We start from the raw sequence: 19,234 nt of genomic DNA, 5'->3' as shown, positions 1-19,234 counted from the left end.
GGAGGTTATAGGTGGGGTAGTGGTGGGGAGTGGGAGGTTGGGGTTGGAGGTTATGGGTGGGGATAGGGTTGGGGAGTGGGAGGTTGGGGTTGGAGGTTATAGGTGGGGTAGGGGTGGGGAGTGGGGAGTTAGGGGTCGGATGTTATGGGTAGGGGTGGGAAGTTGGTGGTTAGGGGTCGGAGGTTATGGGGGTGTAGTGGGAGGGGGTTGTGCATGGGGTAGGGTTAGGGATGGGTGTTTGGACTAAGGGATTAGGGATGAGGATTAGCAGGTTGTGGGGGAAGTGTAGCTTCGCGGAGTGGGGACTTGGGGGAGATCAGGTGCAGGAATGATGGGGTTAGTAGACGGGGTTTCGGGCTGGGCAGAGGGTAGGGGTTAGGGATAGGCAGACGGGAAGGTCAGGTGTTGGGAGTAGGTTTATGATTGGGGCAGGGTGGAGTTAGGATTGGGGAAGGGAGGTTTGGGCTTTAGGGTTGTGAGGAGGGTTAGGGTTAGAGTGTCGGGTGAGGGTCGGTGAAGTTGGGGTATGGGGGTTAGGGTTAGGAAGGGAATATAGGATTGGGGTGGAGGAAAGGTAGTGTTGGGAGTGGGGAGAGGATTGGGTGGGCGGGTAGACGATGAGAGAATAGAGGAGGAGGTTGTGGTAGAGGGTTAGATGTGTGAGGGCATTGAGCTGGGCGATGGTCGGTTTAGAGGCGCGGGGTTACAGGTGGCTTGTTTAGGGGTCGGGTAGGATAGGGTTAGGGACTGGGGGTACAGCTAGGTGTAGCGTACGGTTTTGGTGCCGAAGGATAGGGGTAGAGGTGGGGATAGGAAACGCTTGGGGAGTTAGGTTAGTGGGAGGGTTAAGGGTTGGGTTGATGGGAGGGGTGAAGTCGGGGCGGTATAGTGAGGGATGTAGGGGGTTCTGGTAGGGGCAGTGGAGGGTTAGGAGGAGGTTGGGGTGGGTTAAGGGTTTGTTGAGGTAGTCTGTAATCTTCAGTCCTGCCTTGTGGGAGACATGCCTCTCCACAGACTCCGTGTTTAAATTGAAGGCTGGATGTGTTTTCTCTTGTTAGAATTAGGGTATCCCAGCACCCATTGGCGGTTTAAAAACCAATTGCTCCAAGATGTTATCCACATGCTGGTGGCTGGGAGTTAATACCCACAACAATTTGACCCCGGCCTCCTGGAACAGAATGATAGTGTTGGCTAAACACACGACTATAAACTTTTATTGGGGGGTGGCTGGGGCTGGGTTTCCAGTAAATCATGACGAGTTTAAAATGAACTATTTTTGACGCCGCAAGTGCCTGAAGAGCAGCAACTCCGGTTAAATGCTAACATGCAGGAACAAATCTGATCTGTACACAATACCCAGGCTTGCTCCCTGATTCACGGAGCTGGTATGCATTCCAAGAAGCACATTTTGGCAGCGAATCCTTTCTTCAATTATTGCTAATGAAGCTGAATGTGTTCTCCGGCTCTCAAGCTGCTACTACATATTCCCCGAGATGATTGACTGTGTGGCTTGTGGACTGGGCGGGGGGGGGGGGGGGGGGGGAGAACTGCCAACTAGTGGGCCTTCGATGAATAAACATGCAGCCACACTGTGCACTATTTGGGAAGGTAGGTGGGACCCACTATTTTATCAGATACAAGGAAAAGAAGCAAGTGTCGAATTGTTGATCATATCGATTGAAAAGCATGTGCATTTCTTCACAGGGTACTGCTAAAGGTGCGAATGGGCTCTGAAATGTGAACCAGGAGGTGATCAGCCTCAGAGCTCTGGACGCTGCCACTGCACCCAGTAACTCCGACAATGCGCACTGCCTTTCAAGCTTTTTGCAGGGTTTGTTTTTAACAACATGCCATCTATTTGAATCCAAATGGTCGGGCTTCAGCAACACAGACACTAAGTGTCGTTCCTCTCAGAGGCAGTGGGTGTCCTGCTTTGCCAGAGGTTTTCGGGAAATGAGGCGAGAAGCTCCTCACTCTGTGCTGCCCTTCCATCTGTTTAAACGGGAAGAGGCAGCGGTTCTGCAAAAGAGAGTGACCTCAAACTCCATTCAACCCCAACCTCGAGAATATAAGGGTCCGAAGTGACTTCGAAAGCGTGAGCAACTTCCCCGTGGATCACTTGAATTGGAACGGACATTGCTGGCGAGTCCATGGGCTGCCTGTTCTCGCTCAACACAAGTTTTGCCCAAGTCTGGAAAGGTTAGCCTCTGCCCAGTGCCCCCACCCCCCTCTGTGCCGTCCCACTTGGGGATCCCTGCTCCTGCCAGCTACTTTCCCTCCAGCAGGGTGGGGTTGCATTGAGAGGGAGGGAGGGAAGGAGGGGAGGGCTCAATCGCTATCCGGGACAGTTTCAATCTCTTTCTCTTCAATGTTCCAGGAGGCTGTCGTGTGCAAGCTGATGGCACCGTGTTGTTGAGCAGAGTGCAAGTGGAAGGGGCACCGAGCCCGCCCCTGTACCCACTCTGGGCACAGACCGAGCAGAGACATTGGTCACAAGCCTCCCCTCCGCCGGATGGGAAGTGAACCGAGCAATGCAGCAGCTCTCCCGGGTGTGAAGTGGCTCGGTATCTGCAGCAAGCCGGGGGGGAAGCACAGGGCACACGATGGCTTTGCAGAGCAATGGAGCCAGCCGCCTGATTCGCAGTCAGAGTTTCCAGGGCACGACTGCTGCCGCCGTTTAGACCCCAGAGGACAAGGGCGCGAACACTCAGCATGTGCGGGATGCTTTTAATCAAAAGCAGGCTGGGGTAATATTTACTTCCACAGTTTTTCTTTGGTCTTTTTAATTTGCCATGCACACTGACGCAGGCGTACTGGCGAGATTTCCGCAGTCCACGGGAGCCCGCAGTTGCACTGAGTTGATGGCAAACAGCGCGGAGGCTGAGTCAGAAGCGGCAAGGAAGCAGCAAAATGATGGGGAAGAGAGGCTGTGTTTGCATACCCTGATCCTCAGTGTGCCCTGGTGACCCAGCTCACACCATGGCAGCCAACTCGAGAGAATCGGAGGGCGCAGCCTGCAAGGCAAAGGTAAAAGAACAGATCAAGACTATTGTAGACGATTTGGAGTTAGTCCTGGGCGATTTAAAGGACGTGGCTAAAGAACTTAAAGAGGTAAGGAATGTTTAGTGGGGGGGGGGGGGGGGGGGGGACCGGGACGAAACAAAAGCTGCAAATGGAACGGTGATACATTTGGGTGGGTGTGTGTGGGGGGGGGGGGGGGGGGGTGTTAAATGTGAGCAACTGGGTGAGGAAGCAACAACTGTTCGAATATGTGCCACCGCGGTGAATGTTGCCCAACTGCACCAGACTGCAGGCAGCTGGGCATTTCCAAACTTGTCTCGACCCAATCTCTTCCATTGGGAGAATGCTGACATGATGTAACTCTTCCCCCCTCAGCGCTGGCAAAACCAAACACTTTACACCAACTTGAGACCCCAGGACCCACAGCCGAAAGAGTGATGGGATATTCACTTTTCAAACAGATAGGTGTCTACTGACACCCCCACCCAATGCCTCTCATTCATCCCAGTAATTCATTTGCAGAATTCCACAATTGATTGCATTGTCAAATTAGCTGAATCAGGATAATAATGTTTTGTCGAAATTCGGCTTGCACGAAGTCTGCGCCATCCTTGTCTGTAACAGTTAAACATATGAATTTAATTCACGTAAATGCACATAACAGTCTGATTTATAATGCTTTCCTTTAGAAGGCAGTATTCCTGCATACATTAATCTCGCTCCCAAATCTCATTCTTCACCGCGCCACGCACTGGAAGAGCTGGACAGTACAGTCCTCCCATGGTCTGAGCGAGCACTGGAGTCACCCATTAAAGGTCACGATTAGTTAGAGAACACTTTCACTGCAAGCTGCCACAGTAACGCCCGTGTTCTCCTGTCGCGGCGCATTTTATTTCAGCTGGAAAATGTTAAATGAGATAAACTGTTGGCATTTCCTTTCTGTTTGCGACAATCTTAATACTTATTAATTACTTGACAGCCTTTGATTCTCTTGACCCCCCTACTCCTGTTAACAGCACAAGGGAGAAATGCCGAAGATAAAGTCGGTGAAGCAGCGATAGGTCAAAGAACGCCTGCTGCCCATCTGGAACATTTGTCAAATTGCTATTTCTTGACCCAATCATCCGAATCCTTTCATGGTCCTTTGGACCATTTTTCAGTTGATACGATTGGTTCAGTATTTCCTTGTCACCGGGAATAACACATGGTATGAATATTAGATTAAGGAATGGCCGACAGCGAATTAATATGCATGCAGTCTCGAGTTGGTCTGGGGATTACGAGTGATTGAAGGACATGAGAACCCCAAGTACCCCCTGGATCCGGGCACATCTGTAGTTCATTGTAGGCCAGCTATCCTTTTGCATGATGTATATCTGCTACATTAATGCACCCTTTCTTCTCCGGTTATTTAACATGGGCTGAACCATGTCAAAGGCTGTTTACTGCGGGACAGAGATGAGTAGAACTCAAATCAACAGGCCTGTGGCAATTGCAATATGGATGTTAAAAGGAGAACGATTATAATGAAACAATATGTAGGAGATAGCACGGAACTGACAAAATAATAATTTATGAATCTACAGGAGAACGACAGCATCTTGAAAGCTTTGTGTACACAAACCAATTGACACCACATTCCTGAAGTGGTTGTTAAGGTGGCTGGTATTAGGGTGAATTATATGTCTCCTGTACTGAGTAAATGGGGTTCCTCATAATAAATCTGGGTCAGCTTTGTGAATAAAATTAAAGCAATAATGTAATATATGAAAATATGTAATTTAGTAAAAATGGGTGAAATGTTTGCTCTGCCCTGCAATTCGGTTTTTATTGACTGTGTGTGAGCTACGATATTCTTTTGTTTCATTCAGTGAATTAATTCCAGATGCCATTGCATGGGAATTGACTTGATTTATGACGAGAGTCTATTGTTCATAATTGTGTGCAGTTTCTCCAAGCAAACTAAAACCACAAGCAGAATACAGTGGGAAAACATTGCTAATCACCAAATAACTTATTGTTAATGCTTTGGGGATAAGTTGTTTTCAATCAGTTGATGTGCATTTTTATTGCTTGAAACCCTTTGAGTTTTGAGTTATTAGTACAGTGCTAAACTCATTCGTGTACATACACACATATAGGAAGTAGCTTGGGACAATTTGCTACCTTAAAGACAGTATATACATGCAAATTGTTTTTGTTGTAATGTTATATAGTCAGTTGACTGTTTTTAATCATTCTGATTGGCTTGGATTTATTTAATGAACCAACCAGAAGTCGAAATGAGCTGTGAATCTCTTTTCGCCATTCAGTTTTTGAGGCTCGAATAGTAAAATGACTGGAACACATTATTACGTAACATTACTCAATGCAACAAAATCTTTCTCTTTCTTATTTCTCCTTTATTTTCCAAAATAATAAAAACATTCTTGTTTTGCAACTTCTTTATATTTCTGTGCCATGATTCTCAAGATTTGAAGTTATCACAGTGGAGACGAAACATAAAGTGTAATTTGTAGACTTTATGAGAATTTATTAGGAGCCCATTATCAACTTGTCTACATTTCTGCTCGCATTTTCAATTATGTTGAATGTATTTAAGTTCAGTATTAGTGATATACATCTGAATCAATCGAAAAACAAATGTTAGAATGTTCCAGGTGGCAATATATTTTAGTCACATTGTAGCTAATTGATTATAATAGATAATAAAATGTTTCCTCAAATTCAATTCACCTATTAAATACTTTAAGATGGAACATCGGCATTTTATTTCCAATATTTGTACAATTGTGCAGCAAATTTGGTTGTTTTAATTCGAGGTTTAATCCGTCTATCATTTTAAATTAATCAAACTCATTATTGTGCTTCAGGACATGGTAACTTATTTCTGTAAATAGACTGACAAGGATGATTCCATTTAAAACATGTTCTGCTTCAAACATAACTTCAATTATTCTTTGTTGGCAGATGTATTTAATTGCATAGTTTTAATAAGTTAATTAAGTATCTTGAATCGTCAAGTCATTTCTCATCCTTTATTGAGAAAGACTTTCCAAAGGGAATAGGGAAAAACATAAAATAAGTCATCAATTTATAATTCTACAGTCATTTTCATATGCAAATTCCTATTCCTTTACTGTGGAATCAAGTTCCATATAATTTCAATAGCATCTTCTTTGTTGGAGTAGAACGCTTAAGTGGAACATCAGTGCTTAAGTTGAAAATGTAATAGATTCCCAATTAAAGATATAGTTTGAAAACATTAACTCAGCTTTCACTGATAACATGGAGATAATATCGTCATAGGACATACTGTTGGACATTACGGAATTGAAGAGTGATCAGATAACATTTTCACAACTAGAGGATATTGTTTTGATTTTCTTGATTTGGTTTGTTGTGATGCAATAGGCTATAAGTTTTTGTGATCGCATTCCAATCTTCAGTTGCTAAGTACCCCAGATTCACCATTGAAATCTCCAAAATAAACATACTCTGGACTTTCCTTTCAAAACCTGTATCTCAAAGTGTTGTCCAAACATATTTTGCTTCACAAGAGATTTTGTAATTGTCACTACTGAAATGCCATTTATGTAGATTGGAAATACAGTCACCATTCTCATTAACGGTGTATCTTGCCACTGTGATAACTGAGTGATTATGGGCAATTTGATGTTTAAGAGAAATCATGTGAGATTTCTCATGTTATTCTGTTTGGTTTATTTCACCTATCCGAACATGGGGTGATGAGGAATGTTTGTGTGCCACTGAAAAAGGGATTCAAAAAGAGTTACAAGAGAGAGGAAATCAATAATTTTCCAGTGTGCGCGCATTGTGTCATGTTGTGGGCTGCTAACTTATCAACTCCTAAACCATTTAAAAATGATCTGTCCCACAAGAAAATTATTGCTTATCTGAAGTGTGCAAACATTACACTGGGCAGTTCAGTGCATATTGATGAAACAAGATAGTGATGTCAGTAAACTGACACGACTTTAAAGGTCTGTGGTTCTTGTCAATGTAACGTGTAATATTTTCCACATCTTCACCCAGCAGATAACATTGATATTGCTGAGGACTTGGGTGTTCATAAAACATTTAAGATGAAGAGCCATCTCTGTTAACATGTCACAAAAGCAATGTGTTCAAAATTCAGAACTTTTTTTGCCTCATAAAGCAATTAAAGTAATACTGTGACTTGATTCTATTAGGATGCAAACATTCAGTAGAACCATAGGAGGACATTTACTGCAGGTAACAGAGGTCTCACATTTTGACTGGAAGGCTGGCAAGAGCCACTTTCTGGGAAGATACATCACATTTAAATGCAGTCAGGCATTTAACTAGGCATCAGCGGACCTTCCTTGAGATCAAGAAGCCCGGGGGCAGAAATCCCACCCCCAGAACTGCCGCCCAATGGAAGGCATGCATGATGGCTGCTGTTGGTAATGCAATCTGAAGGCGAGGTTCACCAAGGGACCCAGGCTACAGGTGAGTGATGGCAGGAAGCGGTCACAGAGTGGAAGTCACAAGGGAGGGTTGGGTAGCGGTCAGCACCAATGAGAGGGAATGGCTCTCAGGTGACCCACCCTACCCCTTCCTGATGCTGAATGCCTCCATCAGTTGGTCAACAGATTGCTTTCAGGCTCCCCATTTGCTGTGGGTTAATACCAGCAGCGGGCGTGATGAGGTCCTAAGTTGGCATTCATTAGTCACTTAAGGGCCTCAATTGGTGTCAGGACAGGAAGGCCATTCCTGAGTGTCCCGCTACAGACTTATTTCGTGCAGCGGCAAGAAGGCAGTGGGGCCGTACGTGCCATTTTCATGCCTGATTAAATGCTCCCAACTCCAAATTTACCATGGTGGAGGGCATTAAATTTTACTCACAGGTAGTAAAGTTTATGACTGATTTTAATACAGAATTGGAAAGGTATCTGGTGCAATCAAAAAACTGAACAAATTTTGGAAAAAGTGCAATGTTAAATTTTACAGATAATTGTTTCGTACTCTAAAATGTTGATGTTTTATAGCAACTCTCATCATTTCATTTGGGAGTGGGTAGAAGGAAAGTTGGGACATATCTGATCACGAATTTTACTGAAAGAATATCCCATGGGAAGATGAAAACATGTGTTTATCATTTGTTCTTGGCAAGGCTGCATTTACTACCCACCCCTAGTTTCCCTGAGAAGGTGCAGATGGGTCTTCTCATTGAAAAATTGCAGTCCATCTGTTACTGGCTCTCCCACTATAATGTTAGGTAGTGACTTACAGCTACAACGAAAAAACAAAAATATACATCCAAGTCAGAATGACATGCGACTTGAGGGTAACATGGAATTTTTGTTTGGTTTGTCAATGAGTACAGATCCATCTCTCATAAGATGTTGGTAGGCCAAATGAAAACTGGGATAGAGGGTAATGTATTGGCATAGATTGAGAATTGGTTGATGGACAGGAAGCAATAAATGGATTTTTTTTCTGAGTGGCAGGCCGTGACTAGTGGGGTACTGCAGGGATAAGTGCTTGAGCCCCAAAACTGATGACACAAAACTGGGTGAAATTGTGAGTTGTAAGGAGGATGCAAGGAGGCTTTAAGGTGATTTAGACAAGTTGAGTGAGTGGGCAAACACATGGTGGATGCAGTCCAATGTGGCTGATTTCACTTTGGTGTGAAAAACAAAGAAAAATATAATTTAAATGGTGATATATTGGGAAGTGTGGGTGTCTTGTAAACCAGTCAATGAAAATGGAGAGGCAGGTGCAGCAAGCAATTTGGAAGACAAATGCCATGTTGGTCTTCATTGCAAGAGGATTTGAGTTCAGAAGTAGAGATGTCTTTCTGCAGTCACACAGGGTCTTTATGAGACCACACCTGGAATATTGCATATAGTTTTACCTGAGAAAGGATATAGTTGCCATAGAGGGAGTGCAGCAGAAGTCCGCTAGGCTGACACCGAGTTTGGCGGGACTGTCCTATGAGTAGAGATTAGTTCGACTGGGTGTGTATTTACTGAAGTTTAGAAGGATGAAAGGAGATCTGATTGAAGCATTAGGGTGCAATCTAACAAAAACAGTCATAGTCTGTTCTGGGAGAACGGGAAACAACCCCGCTATCTAACAGCACTCTGTTGCCATTTTGGGCCTTGGCATAAGGTTGCACGCAATGTCATTTCCTGCATAAAAAGCTCTGACAAGTGGAGAAAATGGTGCCTGATTTCTCGAAACTCCGATGCAATCCTCGGACCCCCCCAACACCCCAACTCACCTGTTGGTTGGTTCTGAATTCCCCCCACACTCCATCACATACCAGCAGGGCCCAATCCCTGGCATGGGCAAAATGCCAGCTTTGCACCCTGGCAGTGGCACTGGCAGCCTGGCAGTGCTAACTAGGTGCCAAGCCAAAAGTGCCAAAGTGCCTGGGTGGCACCAGCAGTGCCAGTGTGCCAGCCTGGCCAGAGGCTGATCGCGTAGGGATCTCTGATCGCCTAGGAGATACCTCCCACAAGTGCCGGTACTCCTGTTCCCTGTTTGTGGGGACCAGCACTAATAGACGCTCGGTGGGGGTCTCTTCCGTGAGGCCGATAGATGCCAGGTGGCCATTCAACCCGGTGTCAGCATGGTTAAATAAGTTCCTAAACTCACTTAACAGGGCGAGACGGTGCCCCACCCATTGTGGGCGGCACCCAGATCGCGACGTCTCAGAAGATCTGGTTAGACTTTACGAGGTGTAATGTCCGTTGGGAATCCCAGGGGAGGCCTCTCCCAGGATCTACTGGTCGTGTCGCACCCTGATTCCGGTGGTACATGGCCAGGTTAGATGCAGGGAAGGTGTTTTCCCTGGTTGGGGAATGTAGAACATGGAGACATAGTGTCAAGAAACGGGGTAGATCATTTACGTGAACCTTTTAGGACTGGGATGAGGAAAATTCTCTTAACTCAAAGGATAGTGAACCTGTGGAATTCTCTGCCACAGAAGGCTGTGGGTGCCAAGTCACTCAAAGTATTCAAGAAAGAGATAGGTAATCTTTGAGATTTTAATAGCATTGAAGGGTATAGGGAAGCTGGAATCTGCATTGAGATAGAGGATCAGCCACAATCGTATTGAGTTGTGGAGCAGGCTCCAAGGGACAAATGGCCTACTTCTGCTCTTATTTTCTATAACAACCTTCGACCCTAATATTAGAGTTGGAAAGTGAATACAATGAATCATCAGCTCACCTTTATCTTTATCTCAAAGTTGTAATGGTAATGGCCCATCAACTAAACTTTTGGTTAAAAATGGATGTGACTTTTTTTTACAGAATCTGTTTTGTTTTTTAAATTGCTGATAAAAGATTTGAGCCGGGAATCTCCGTTAGCTGACGCCATTAGCTGACAGGCGGTGCCATCGAATCCCTGGGGTGGCGTTGGTGGGGATGGACGGGCAGGGGGAGGAGGATGGGGAAGACGAGCCACTCACAGGGTCCACACCATTCCCACCCCCAAACATCTTCCCATTCCACTCCCCCTATCCCGGCTAGCCCAGACTAGCCCACCCCTCACACCCATCAGACAGGGCACTGAGACAGGTTGTAACAGTGGTAACAGGTGTTTATTGTGAACAAATATATACAGGTTTGTGCCCTAGGCCCTATAACTGAACTGCATCCTGCACCCGTGCCAACTTATCTGGTGTCTCCTTTTCTGGCCTTACAGGCCCTAACGCTATGCCTACATGATTTCTCAGACATTACAGGAGGAGTGGAGGCGGCCTGCTGTGATTCTCGCCCTTGGTCCCCATTGGAGGGTGTCTTCTGGGGCGACCGGGCCTGGATGGGACCGACTGCTGCTCGTGTGTCCCACGTGGTGTGGTGCCACCCTGTTCTGCCCCCTGCCCACCAGATGCACCAGGGAAAGGAGGGGGGAGTCTGAGGTGATGCGGTGTTCTGGCACCTCTCCTGCGGAAATCACCAGCATGGGTCCCATCACCTCCTCCTTCTTCAGGGTGCCCAATAGCCACCGGGCTACTTGATAGGATGGGGGTGCGAGGGGAGCTATGCCCTGAGGCCCTCCCGCCACCTGGCACTGTCAGTCCTGGAGGCACGCCCTGTCTTGACCAGGGTCTGCATACTGGCAGCCATGGAGCACAGGGAGTGGACCATCTCAATCTGGGACTGCGCCACATCACCCATTGACTGTGCCACCACCTTCTGGGTTTGTGTCACATCAGCCAGTGACTGCGCCATCTCTCTTTGGGACTGACCCACCTTCCTCTGTGTCTGTGCCATGTCGGCCAATGCGTGGGCCATGACACCGACGTTCCCAGCCATGGCCTGCTGTGACTGGGCCATGCTCAGGAGCGCCGCTGCAATTTCCTGGTGGCTCTGGGACATGGTTACCTGTGAGGCAGCAACCTGTCCTGGCCCTTAGCCAGGCCTTGCACAGAATGCCCCAGGCCTTGGACATGATGAGCCATAGCTGAAATCGTTTCCCCCAATGCCTCCACCGTGGACGCCACCCATGCGGTGCTGGCCTGGGTCGCATGCATGGTCGGCACCACCTCCTGAATATGGTTGGACTCCTCCACTGCACCTGCAGGTACTAGATACTCATTGACAACCCCTCATGTGGTCCCTGGCTCTGCGACTGCATCTCCACTATAGATGGGACTATCTGTTCCAGAAGACTGAGACCCGTCTGGATGGCAGCTAGTCCCTGGGATCTGCTATCTAACAGCACTCTGTTGCTATTTCGGGCCCCGGCTCAAGGTTGCAGTCAATGTGATTTCCTGCACTAAGGAGCTCTGACAAATGGAGAAAATGGTGCCTGTTCTCTTGAACCCCATGCAATCCTCGGACCCCCCAAACCCCAACTCACCTGTTGGTTGGTTCTGTGAAGTCCCCTCACACCCCATCACATACCAGCAGGGAACCTTTGGGCCCGATCCCTGGAGTGGGCAAAATGCCAACTTTTCACCCTGGCAGTGGCATCGGTCCGCTCCCTCGGTTGTTTCTACCTTCAACTTCTGTATTGGGTCAACTGTGTGGTGCGGACCAGATAGGGTCCCAGAGCCTCTTTACTAACATTCCCAACTGAGGTGAGTGTCTCGGGGATGGTGGAGAGTGTTGGAGATAGCTGTGATGGAAAATCAATGTCATACTCTGACCCGAGCTCTGGGGTGTATGAGTCTCGGGTGAAGGGCTAGTATCCCAGATGCTCTTGTCGTCGCTGCTCAGCTCATGGGGGGGGGGTCTCCGACTGTGGCACTGACTGGGGTCGGGGGTCCTGATGGACCAACCCCATCTCCAGCAGGTCCTGGAAGACAAGACACATGATTAGACCGTGGGGGCGTGGGCATGAGGGGTGGTTGTGTGGGGGTGGTATAGGGTGAGGTTGATGTGGAGGTAAGGATGTTGTGGGGGTGAGGATAGGGTGTGGGTGAGGGTGGTGTGGGGATGAGGGTGGCGTGGGGATGGTGTTGGGGGGTATGTTGACACACATGTCATAGGGAATTGCAACTCAGCGGGGTCTCACTTCCTCGCCCGTGGTCGAACTCCACCTCGGCGATCTTCCTTTTACCGGACCACCAGCCACTTCCAGGGCCATCTGCTCTGCCATAGTGAGGGGCGCAGGTCCGGCGGACCCCCTCTTGTCTTCTACCGCTCCCAGCAGTTGTGTGCGGCCTACCCCTGGGGAGAGGGCACAGAAAACAACAGTGTTAAGTAATCTGATGCATGCTGCCCCAGGGGGTGGGTAGCTGGCCGCCTCAGTGGCCAGGGCACCTGGTCACGGTGGCTGGTATGGGTGGTGGCATGTGGTGCAGGGTGGGGGCTCCGCCATCCTCCCGGCTTGGGGGGGGGGGGTTTACGGGTGACGGGGGGGGGGGCGGAATTAGTGGCTTAGTGCCAGAGGCACAGTGCTGCCTACTCACCCTGGCCACCCCGAGGGGGTTATGCAGTTTTTTCCAGCATTGCTGGCCGATCCGGACGACATTGCTCATGGCGCTGACCACCTCTGCCACCTGCGCCCAGGCACAATGAATGCCAACAGCTGGCAGCCTCCTCGCCTCCCCTCCACGTCGTCCAAGAGGGTCTCCACCTCTGCGCCCGCGAACCTTGGGGCTGCCATCCTTACTGCCATCTTGTTGGCTGGGATGGTGTGTGTGGGGGGAGAATTGTTTATATGCGGCAGCTGCTTCCTGAGTGTCAATCACGGACCTGGTGACTCCCGCACTGTTTTTCATTAGACTCGATTGTCATCCACGCGACACTGGTGCTAGCCCCTTAATAGTAGTGGAATTGGTGCAGGTGTGGCCCCAGTTCTTCTGTCATGGAAGTCCACGGATTCTCTGTTGGCATCAACACTTAAACGGAGAATCGTACCCCTGTTGTTTGCGTGAATGGAATATGTAACTACTCTAAGTATTTTGTTAGCCTCAAGAAACTTGTGCACTACATCTCACATTGTGGATATGTGCCTCTGATGGTGCCTTCCATTCCAGTAAAAATACCACCTCGCATTAAGATAGTGAGAATGTCCACTGACACAGCAAAATGAGAAAGACAATGAGAGCGATCACTGACAATCTTGTCCAGAGACTTGTTCAATGTGAGGATATTCAGATTGCCCTGAGCAAAATGGGAAGAGATGAATCACATTCTTGTGATGCTAAAGAACCAGAACAAAAAAATCTATGCAGTAGTCTCCCTAGACAATCTTCGGTTTTCATGTAAGTCCTGAAATTATTGTTAGTCCTGGATGTATGATGTCGAGGATCATTGCCTTGGATTTGAACCAGTTTTGCAGGCCCGGTAACTTGGTAAAATATCGGTGCGTATACATTTTTGTTTACCCGATTATTTGAAAAGAAAGTTGGAAATGTTCAATACATTTTTTTTAAGCTTTTAAAAAAACACAAGTGTCATTTTTTTAGGAAGAGTGTTTACAAATTTGCCATTAACTGGTGATATAGTTCTTTGCGCCACATTTTGGGGTCATATATACTGCATGTAACTTTAATTACTTACTCAAAACGTAATTTCTGTCTGCGTTATTATGTAAAGGATGAACTCAGTCCAATATAGTCACCTGACTAAATATGATTATTGTTGCAACTTAGTGAAACATTGCCTATATAGAGCTGCAGTTTACCCTCAATTGTATCCCTCTGGCAGCACCAGCTTTGTTGTATCCCAGCACATTCTGTTTAAATGAGTTTCTTTTTTCAACCTGGCAACATTGCTGGTTGTTAACCGTATATTGACAACACAGTGCATAAATATACAAAAAGCAAAATAATATAAAGGAATTGACTAATTGTAGTTTTTTTCAAAGCTTTGGAACAAATTATATCACTGGCTGCCTCTCTGTTGGATTTGTTTGTGTAATATTATCGCTTCAATGAATAGGCTAAACTGGAGGTTACATACTAAATGAGTAAAGGTTTTAGTTGTGATTCCATCATTCCTGAAAAATATTTACTTCCATCCTTGATCCACAAAAGAGGTTAACTGTATAAAGTACAAATTTCACAAAATATTTGTCACTTTCTTTTTAATTTGTTCATAACTAAACAATGAAAATGGTGTAAATCATGTCAAAATCATTCTCTCGTCCAACCTCTTCCAAAGGGCAGGAGATACAAAAGTCTGCGAACACGCACTACGAGACTCCTAAATAACCCTCTTATGGACCAAACTGATCTCTCCATGCATCTTCTATACTCAGTGGTACTGCACTCCGTATGCTTCACCCAATGTCTGTGTCTATGTATTTACATTGTGTATCTGTCGTAGGTTCTATGTTTGTTCATGTATGAAACAATCTGTCTGGGCTGTAAGGATTTTGCTGTACCTCGGTACACATGACACTAAACCTAAATCCAAATCAAAAATGTACAATAATCATACCGTCTATCCTGTCCTTATGTTACATTCATTAAAATTAAAGGCCAGAGAATTCTGAAAAGCGGAATGACCAAATTGCCAATCAAACCCCCAGGAAGTAAGACTCCACACCAAGAATACTCCACAACTCTTTTGGTCCGATAAAGAATTTGGCAAAATAGTTCTTTTTTTGTAGAGATTCTAACACTTGAAGACATGCCACAGGTCTAATCACTGCCACTATCTCATCTTACAATTCCTTGCAAAATGTGCTGTGAGAAGTAGTTGTAAATGATGATGGTTTGAAACGTGATATCAAATAAAGCAAATTTACCGGCAATGTTAGTGTAGACATGATCCACATGTGATCCACTTTATGAAGTCCCTTTAGCGATTTAGGAATTGCATATGTGAAGACTTAGCCAACTTGCCTGATTTATTGATGAATTCTGATATCTAATGCTCATTTATAAACTGTAATGGCTGTTTTAAATGCCAGCTCTGTGGATGCAAGTAAATGTTTTAAAGCTTTGGTATTTATTTGCTAATTTATTTGTTTAATGAAAAATCAATTGTGATGTTCTGGTAGTTGCAGTTTTGGACTCTTGCTTACATTTCATTCTTGATGTTTGTTTATTATCAGGTTTTCTCTGAGGGAATAATTTGTCATATTTGGCTGGTTCATTAAAGAAGAGGGTGGTAAACTGCCTGAGTGGTCTCTCTCTTTGCTTAATCACAGTGTTCAAATGTCTCTCCTCGCCGGTCCGCCAAGCATTTGTTAATACGCTTGAAGCATTTCCCTCCAGGAAAGCAGGAGAATAACATGGGGGATGTCAGAGGTAGGTTCTTTACCCAGAGAGTAGTGGGGGCATGGAATGCACTGCCTGTGGAAGTAGTTGAGTCGGAAACGTTAGGGACCTTCAAGCAGCTATTGGATAGGTACATGGATTAGGGTAGGATATGGAGTGTAGGTTAACTTCTTAAGGGCAGCACGGTAGCATTGTGGATAGCACAATTGCTTCACAGCTCCAGGGTCCCAAGTTCGATTTCGACTTGGGTCACTGTCTGTGTGGAATCTGCACATCCTCCCCGTGACTGCGTGGGTTTCCTCCGGGTACTCCGGTTTCCTCCCACAGTCCAAAGATGTGCAGGTTGGGTGGATTGGCCATGAAAAATTGTCCAAAATTCTTTGATTAACCTAGGACAAAAGTTCGGCGCAACATCGTGGGCCGAAGGGCCTGTTCTGTGCTGTATTTCTCTCTCTCTCACGTTGAGGTTTTTTGATTGCAGAAAATAGTGAGAACATTAGGGAAGAAGTCGTGAAAAAAAAGCATGCTTTCTTTTCAAAAGAACAGCAGCATATTAGCAGTGAAACTGATTTGTTAAATGCTTGTGATTATGCAATTGTTCATCTGTTCATCAGTTAGTGAAACCAATATTCTATAAAAGCCATTGCTGCTGTTGCTGGATATGTAGCAATGTGTAATATCCTTTGCCTTTGATTTTTGCTCAGTAACTTTGTATTAAAAACAGAAAAAAATGGAAATACTCAGCAGGTTAGTATCTACGGAGGACATTAACACTTCCTGTTGATAACCTTTCATCAGAATTGGAAATTTTTTGAAACCATTTAACAATGTTTAAGCAGAAACAGAGGCAGGAAATGGAATGAGGGGAGCAAATAAAGAAAAGGAACGATCTGTGATTGGGTGGAAGGCAATAGAATAACTAACAGAAGTGTGATAGTGCAAGGCAAAAGGAAATGATAATGAAGTGAAATGAAAATTGCTTATTGTCACAAGTAGGATTCAAATGAAGTTACTGTGAAAAGCCCCTAGTCGCCACATTCCAGCGCCTGTTTGGGGAGGCGTTCCGTGTTCCATGCTAATTGAACCGTGCTGCTGGCCTGCCCTGGTCTGCTTTCAAAGCCAGCGATTTAGCCCTGTGCTAAACAGCCTGTGCTAAATGCTGAGAGAAGTAAAGCAGCAAAAAATGTGTCTAGAGGATGGGTCAACAGAATCATTGTCGACAGCTGCTGAAGAAACGAAGCAGGTATTAGTTATGATTTGAAATCCAGAGTCCAGAAGGTTGTAGAGTGCTGAATCAAACGTTGAGGTGATGCTGTTCAAGCTTCACTGAAATAGTGTAGGAAGCGGGGATAGAAGTCATATGTGGGTAGGACAGAGGAATTAAATGACAGATGACTGTCATGGTCAAGGTCATGCTTGTGAACCGGACGGAAATGTTCTCTAAAGAGGCCATCTAATCTGTGTCTGTCACCAAAATAGAGGAGAGAATGTATTTTTCATAGTGTAGGCAATGTTATAAATTGAAACAAGAACAAATAAATTGCAGTTTCACCAAAAATGATTGTTTGTGGCCTAGAAGCCATGGAAGTGAGCAGGTAAAAGGGCAGGTGTTGCCCTGCACTTGACTGTAAAAATGCCAAGTTGGGATTCACTTGCAGGTAACATCAGCATGATTTGTGGTGCAAAATTTGGGACTCGAGTCTCTGATTTTAAAAAGCTTATTCCTTGGGTGTAGGGAATTCTGACTTTTGGACATAATGAGTCTGAGAAACAAGGGAACCAGTTAAGAATGTGTTACATTAAGTAAGAAGGCTGCAGAAAATGTCTCTTGACCTAGCTCGATCTTATCTAGTCATAAACATATATCTATATAGCAACTTTGAAAACTCTACCTAAAAACAAAGTGATGGAATTGGCAGGTAAATTGAAAGTAGTCTTACGTACAGGAGGTAAGAAGGCTAAGATAATTAAAAGCCTAGCAACACATTTAAAAATACATGAGGGGTTAGCTGGAACCAGAATTTTGAAAAGTGAAGGTTTTGAATTTGTAAAGTTTCAATTACAAAGAGTCGTAGAAATAAAGAAGTTTCAGATGCAGGAAAGAGAAAGGGAGGCAGTGTTTCAACCAGAACTTGATGTGGAGATTCCAGTGTTGGACTGGGGTGAGCACGTATGTACAGGATCTACTCAGACGAGGAAGAGGGTAACAAACATGTACAGATGCTGAAAGATGCCCTCGTACGAATGGGATATGTCGCTCGACTCATCGATCGAAAGTTTCAACGTGCAACGTATGCACACGATCTGCTCAGACAAGGAGGACGTAACAGACATCTACAGACACTGAAAGATGCCCTCATACGAATGGGATATGGTGCTCGATTTATCGATCGACAGTCCCAATGCGCCACAGCAAAGAACACTCATATCAAATGTTACGTAGTCCAAACACATGCAATAGAAATAGAGAAACCAGGAGAATGGATTCTAGCCCTTACGGGAATCGGGATGGGAGGACTTGTCATCAAGGTAGCCATGGAAGTCCTTAGACTTACAGTGGATATTGACCAATAACTGATCCCCAGAAATGAAGATAGAGAAGTTGAGGAAGTAAAGAATTGAAGATGTAGCAGGTGAAAGAGAGTGAATGGTGGAAATAGGAAGGAAATTTGATGACATTTTTCGATTTGGAGCAGGAGATGGAATGTCATCAATAAACTAGAAAAATAAGGTGACGGAGTAATCTGAATGTCTTGTATAAGTTACAATAAGGCAGGCATTTCTGGGACCCATCACAGTAACAATTGTTATTTGGAGGAAATAGGTGGAGTTAAAGGAGAATTTGTTCACTATAGGAATAAGTTGAGCCAGGCAGTGGAGTGTTGGTTGGGGTTCATTGAAGGAAGAAGCTGAGGGTCCTCAGAATGTTCTGGTGACGGATGGACAGATTAAAATTCAAGGTTAGGTCCTGGAAATTGGCAACTGTCAAGGGCATCATAAGAGCCATGAAAGAGATTGGTCTAGAGCAATAATAAATCTTGCAAGAGCATCTGAAGTTGTGGATTTTGGGATGGAGGCAGATGTTACTTGTGGATGTTTCAATAGGGACGCTGAAATTGGAAGCTATAGAGAGAAAATCTCCAGAGGAGATGCAGGAAATGACAGCATGATGTTTGATGGGATTGTGGTCTGGGGGGGTAAGAGGAGGAGTTGGCATTCAGTTTCATCCATGCAGAGGTTTGTTTTAAAGTCAACCACAGAAACACCCTTGACAGCAGTGCTAATAATATTAGGTTGCACCGAGACAACAGAGTTCTGGAAGCTTAAAGGAAAATGTGTTACAGTGAGTGACAGTAGAAAAATTGAAATAGCTGATACCATTAAATCTGCTGAAAGGGCTTGTTGTTATTTGGCAAAAAACTCGAACTCTTTGAAGCTTTATCCTAGTTCCCCTTGAACTATGACCTAACCAATGAACAGCAAACTTTCATTCTCCAGTCTGTCATTGACCACCTCCTCTGGAAATATACCCTC

At 45.4% G+C, this 19,234-nt stretch overlaps 1 protein-coding gene across 4 annotated transcripts in view; it reads left to right on the top strand.

Moving 5' to 3' along the window:
* The first annotated feature begins 2,345 nt into the window (after window positions 1-2,345).
* Window positions 2,346-19,234, top strand: part of prr16 (proline rich 16) — a 339,283-nt gene continuing 322,394 nt past the window's right edge. For 3 of the 4 annotated variants that reach the window (XM_038805036.1, XM_038805034.1, XM_038805037.1), the window contains exon 1: window positions 2,346-3,111. In XM_038805036.1, the coding sequence (XP_038660964.1) occupies window positions 2,980-3,111 (132 nt within the window). In that variant the 5' untranslated portion in view covers window positions 2,346-2,979. The remainder of the gene's footprint in view (window positions 3,112-19,234) is intronic. The other variant, XM_038805038.1, reaches the window with a different exon arrangement.

This window comes from Scyliorhinus canicula, chromosome 8 (genome assembly GCF_902713615.1).
Source record: "Scyliorhinus canicula chromosome 8, sScyCan1.1, whole genome shotgun sequence".
NCBI classification, from domain to species: domain Eukaryota; kingdom Metazoa; phylum Chordata; class Chondrichthyes; order Carcharhiniformes; family Scyliorhinidae; genus Scyliorhinus; species Scyliorhinus canicula.
The sequence above is the reverse complement of the archived record's forward strand: the minus strand, read 5'-3'. Positions and strand labels throughout refer to the sequence as shown.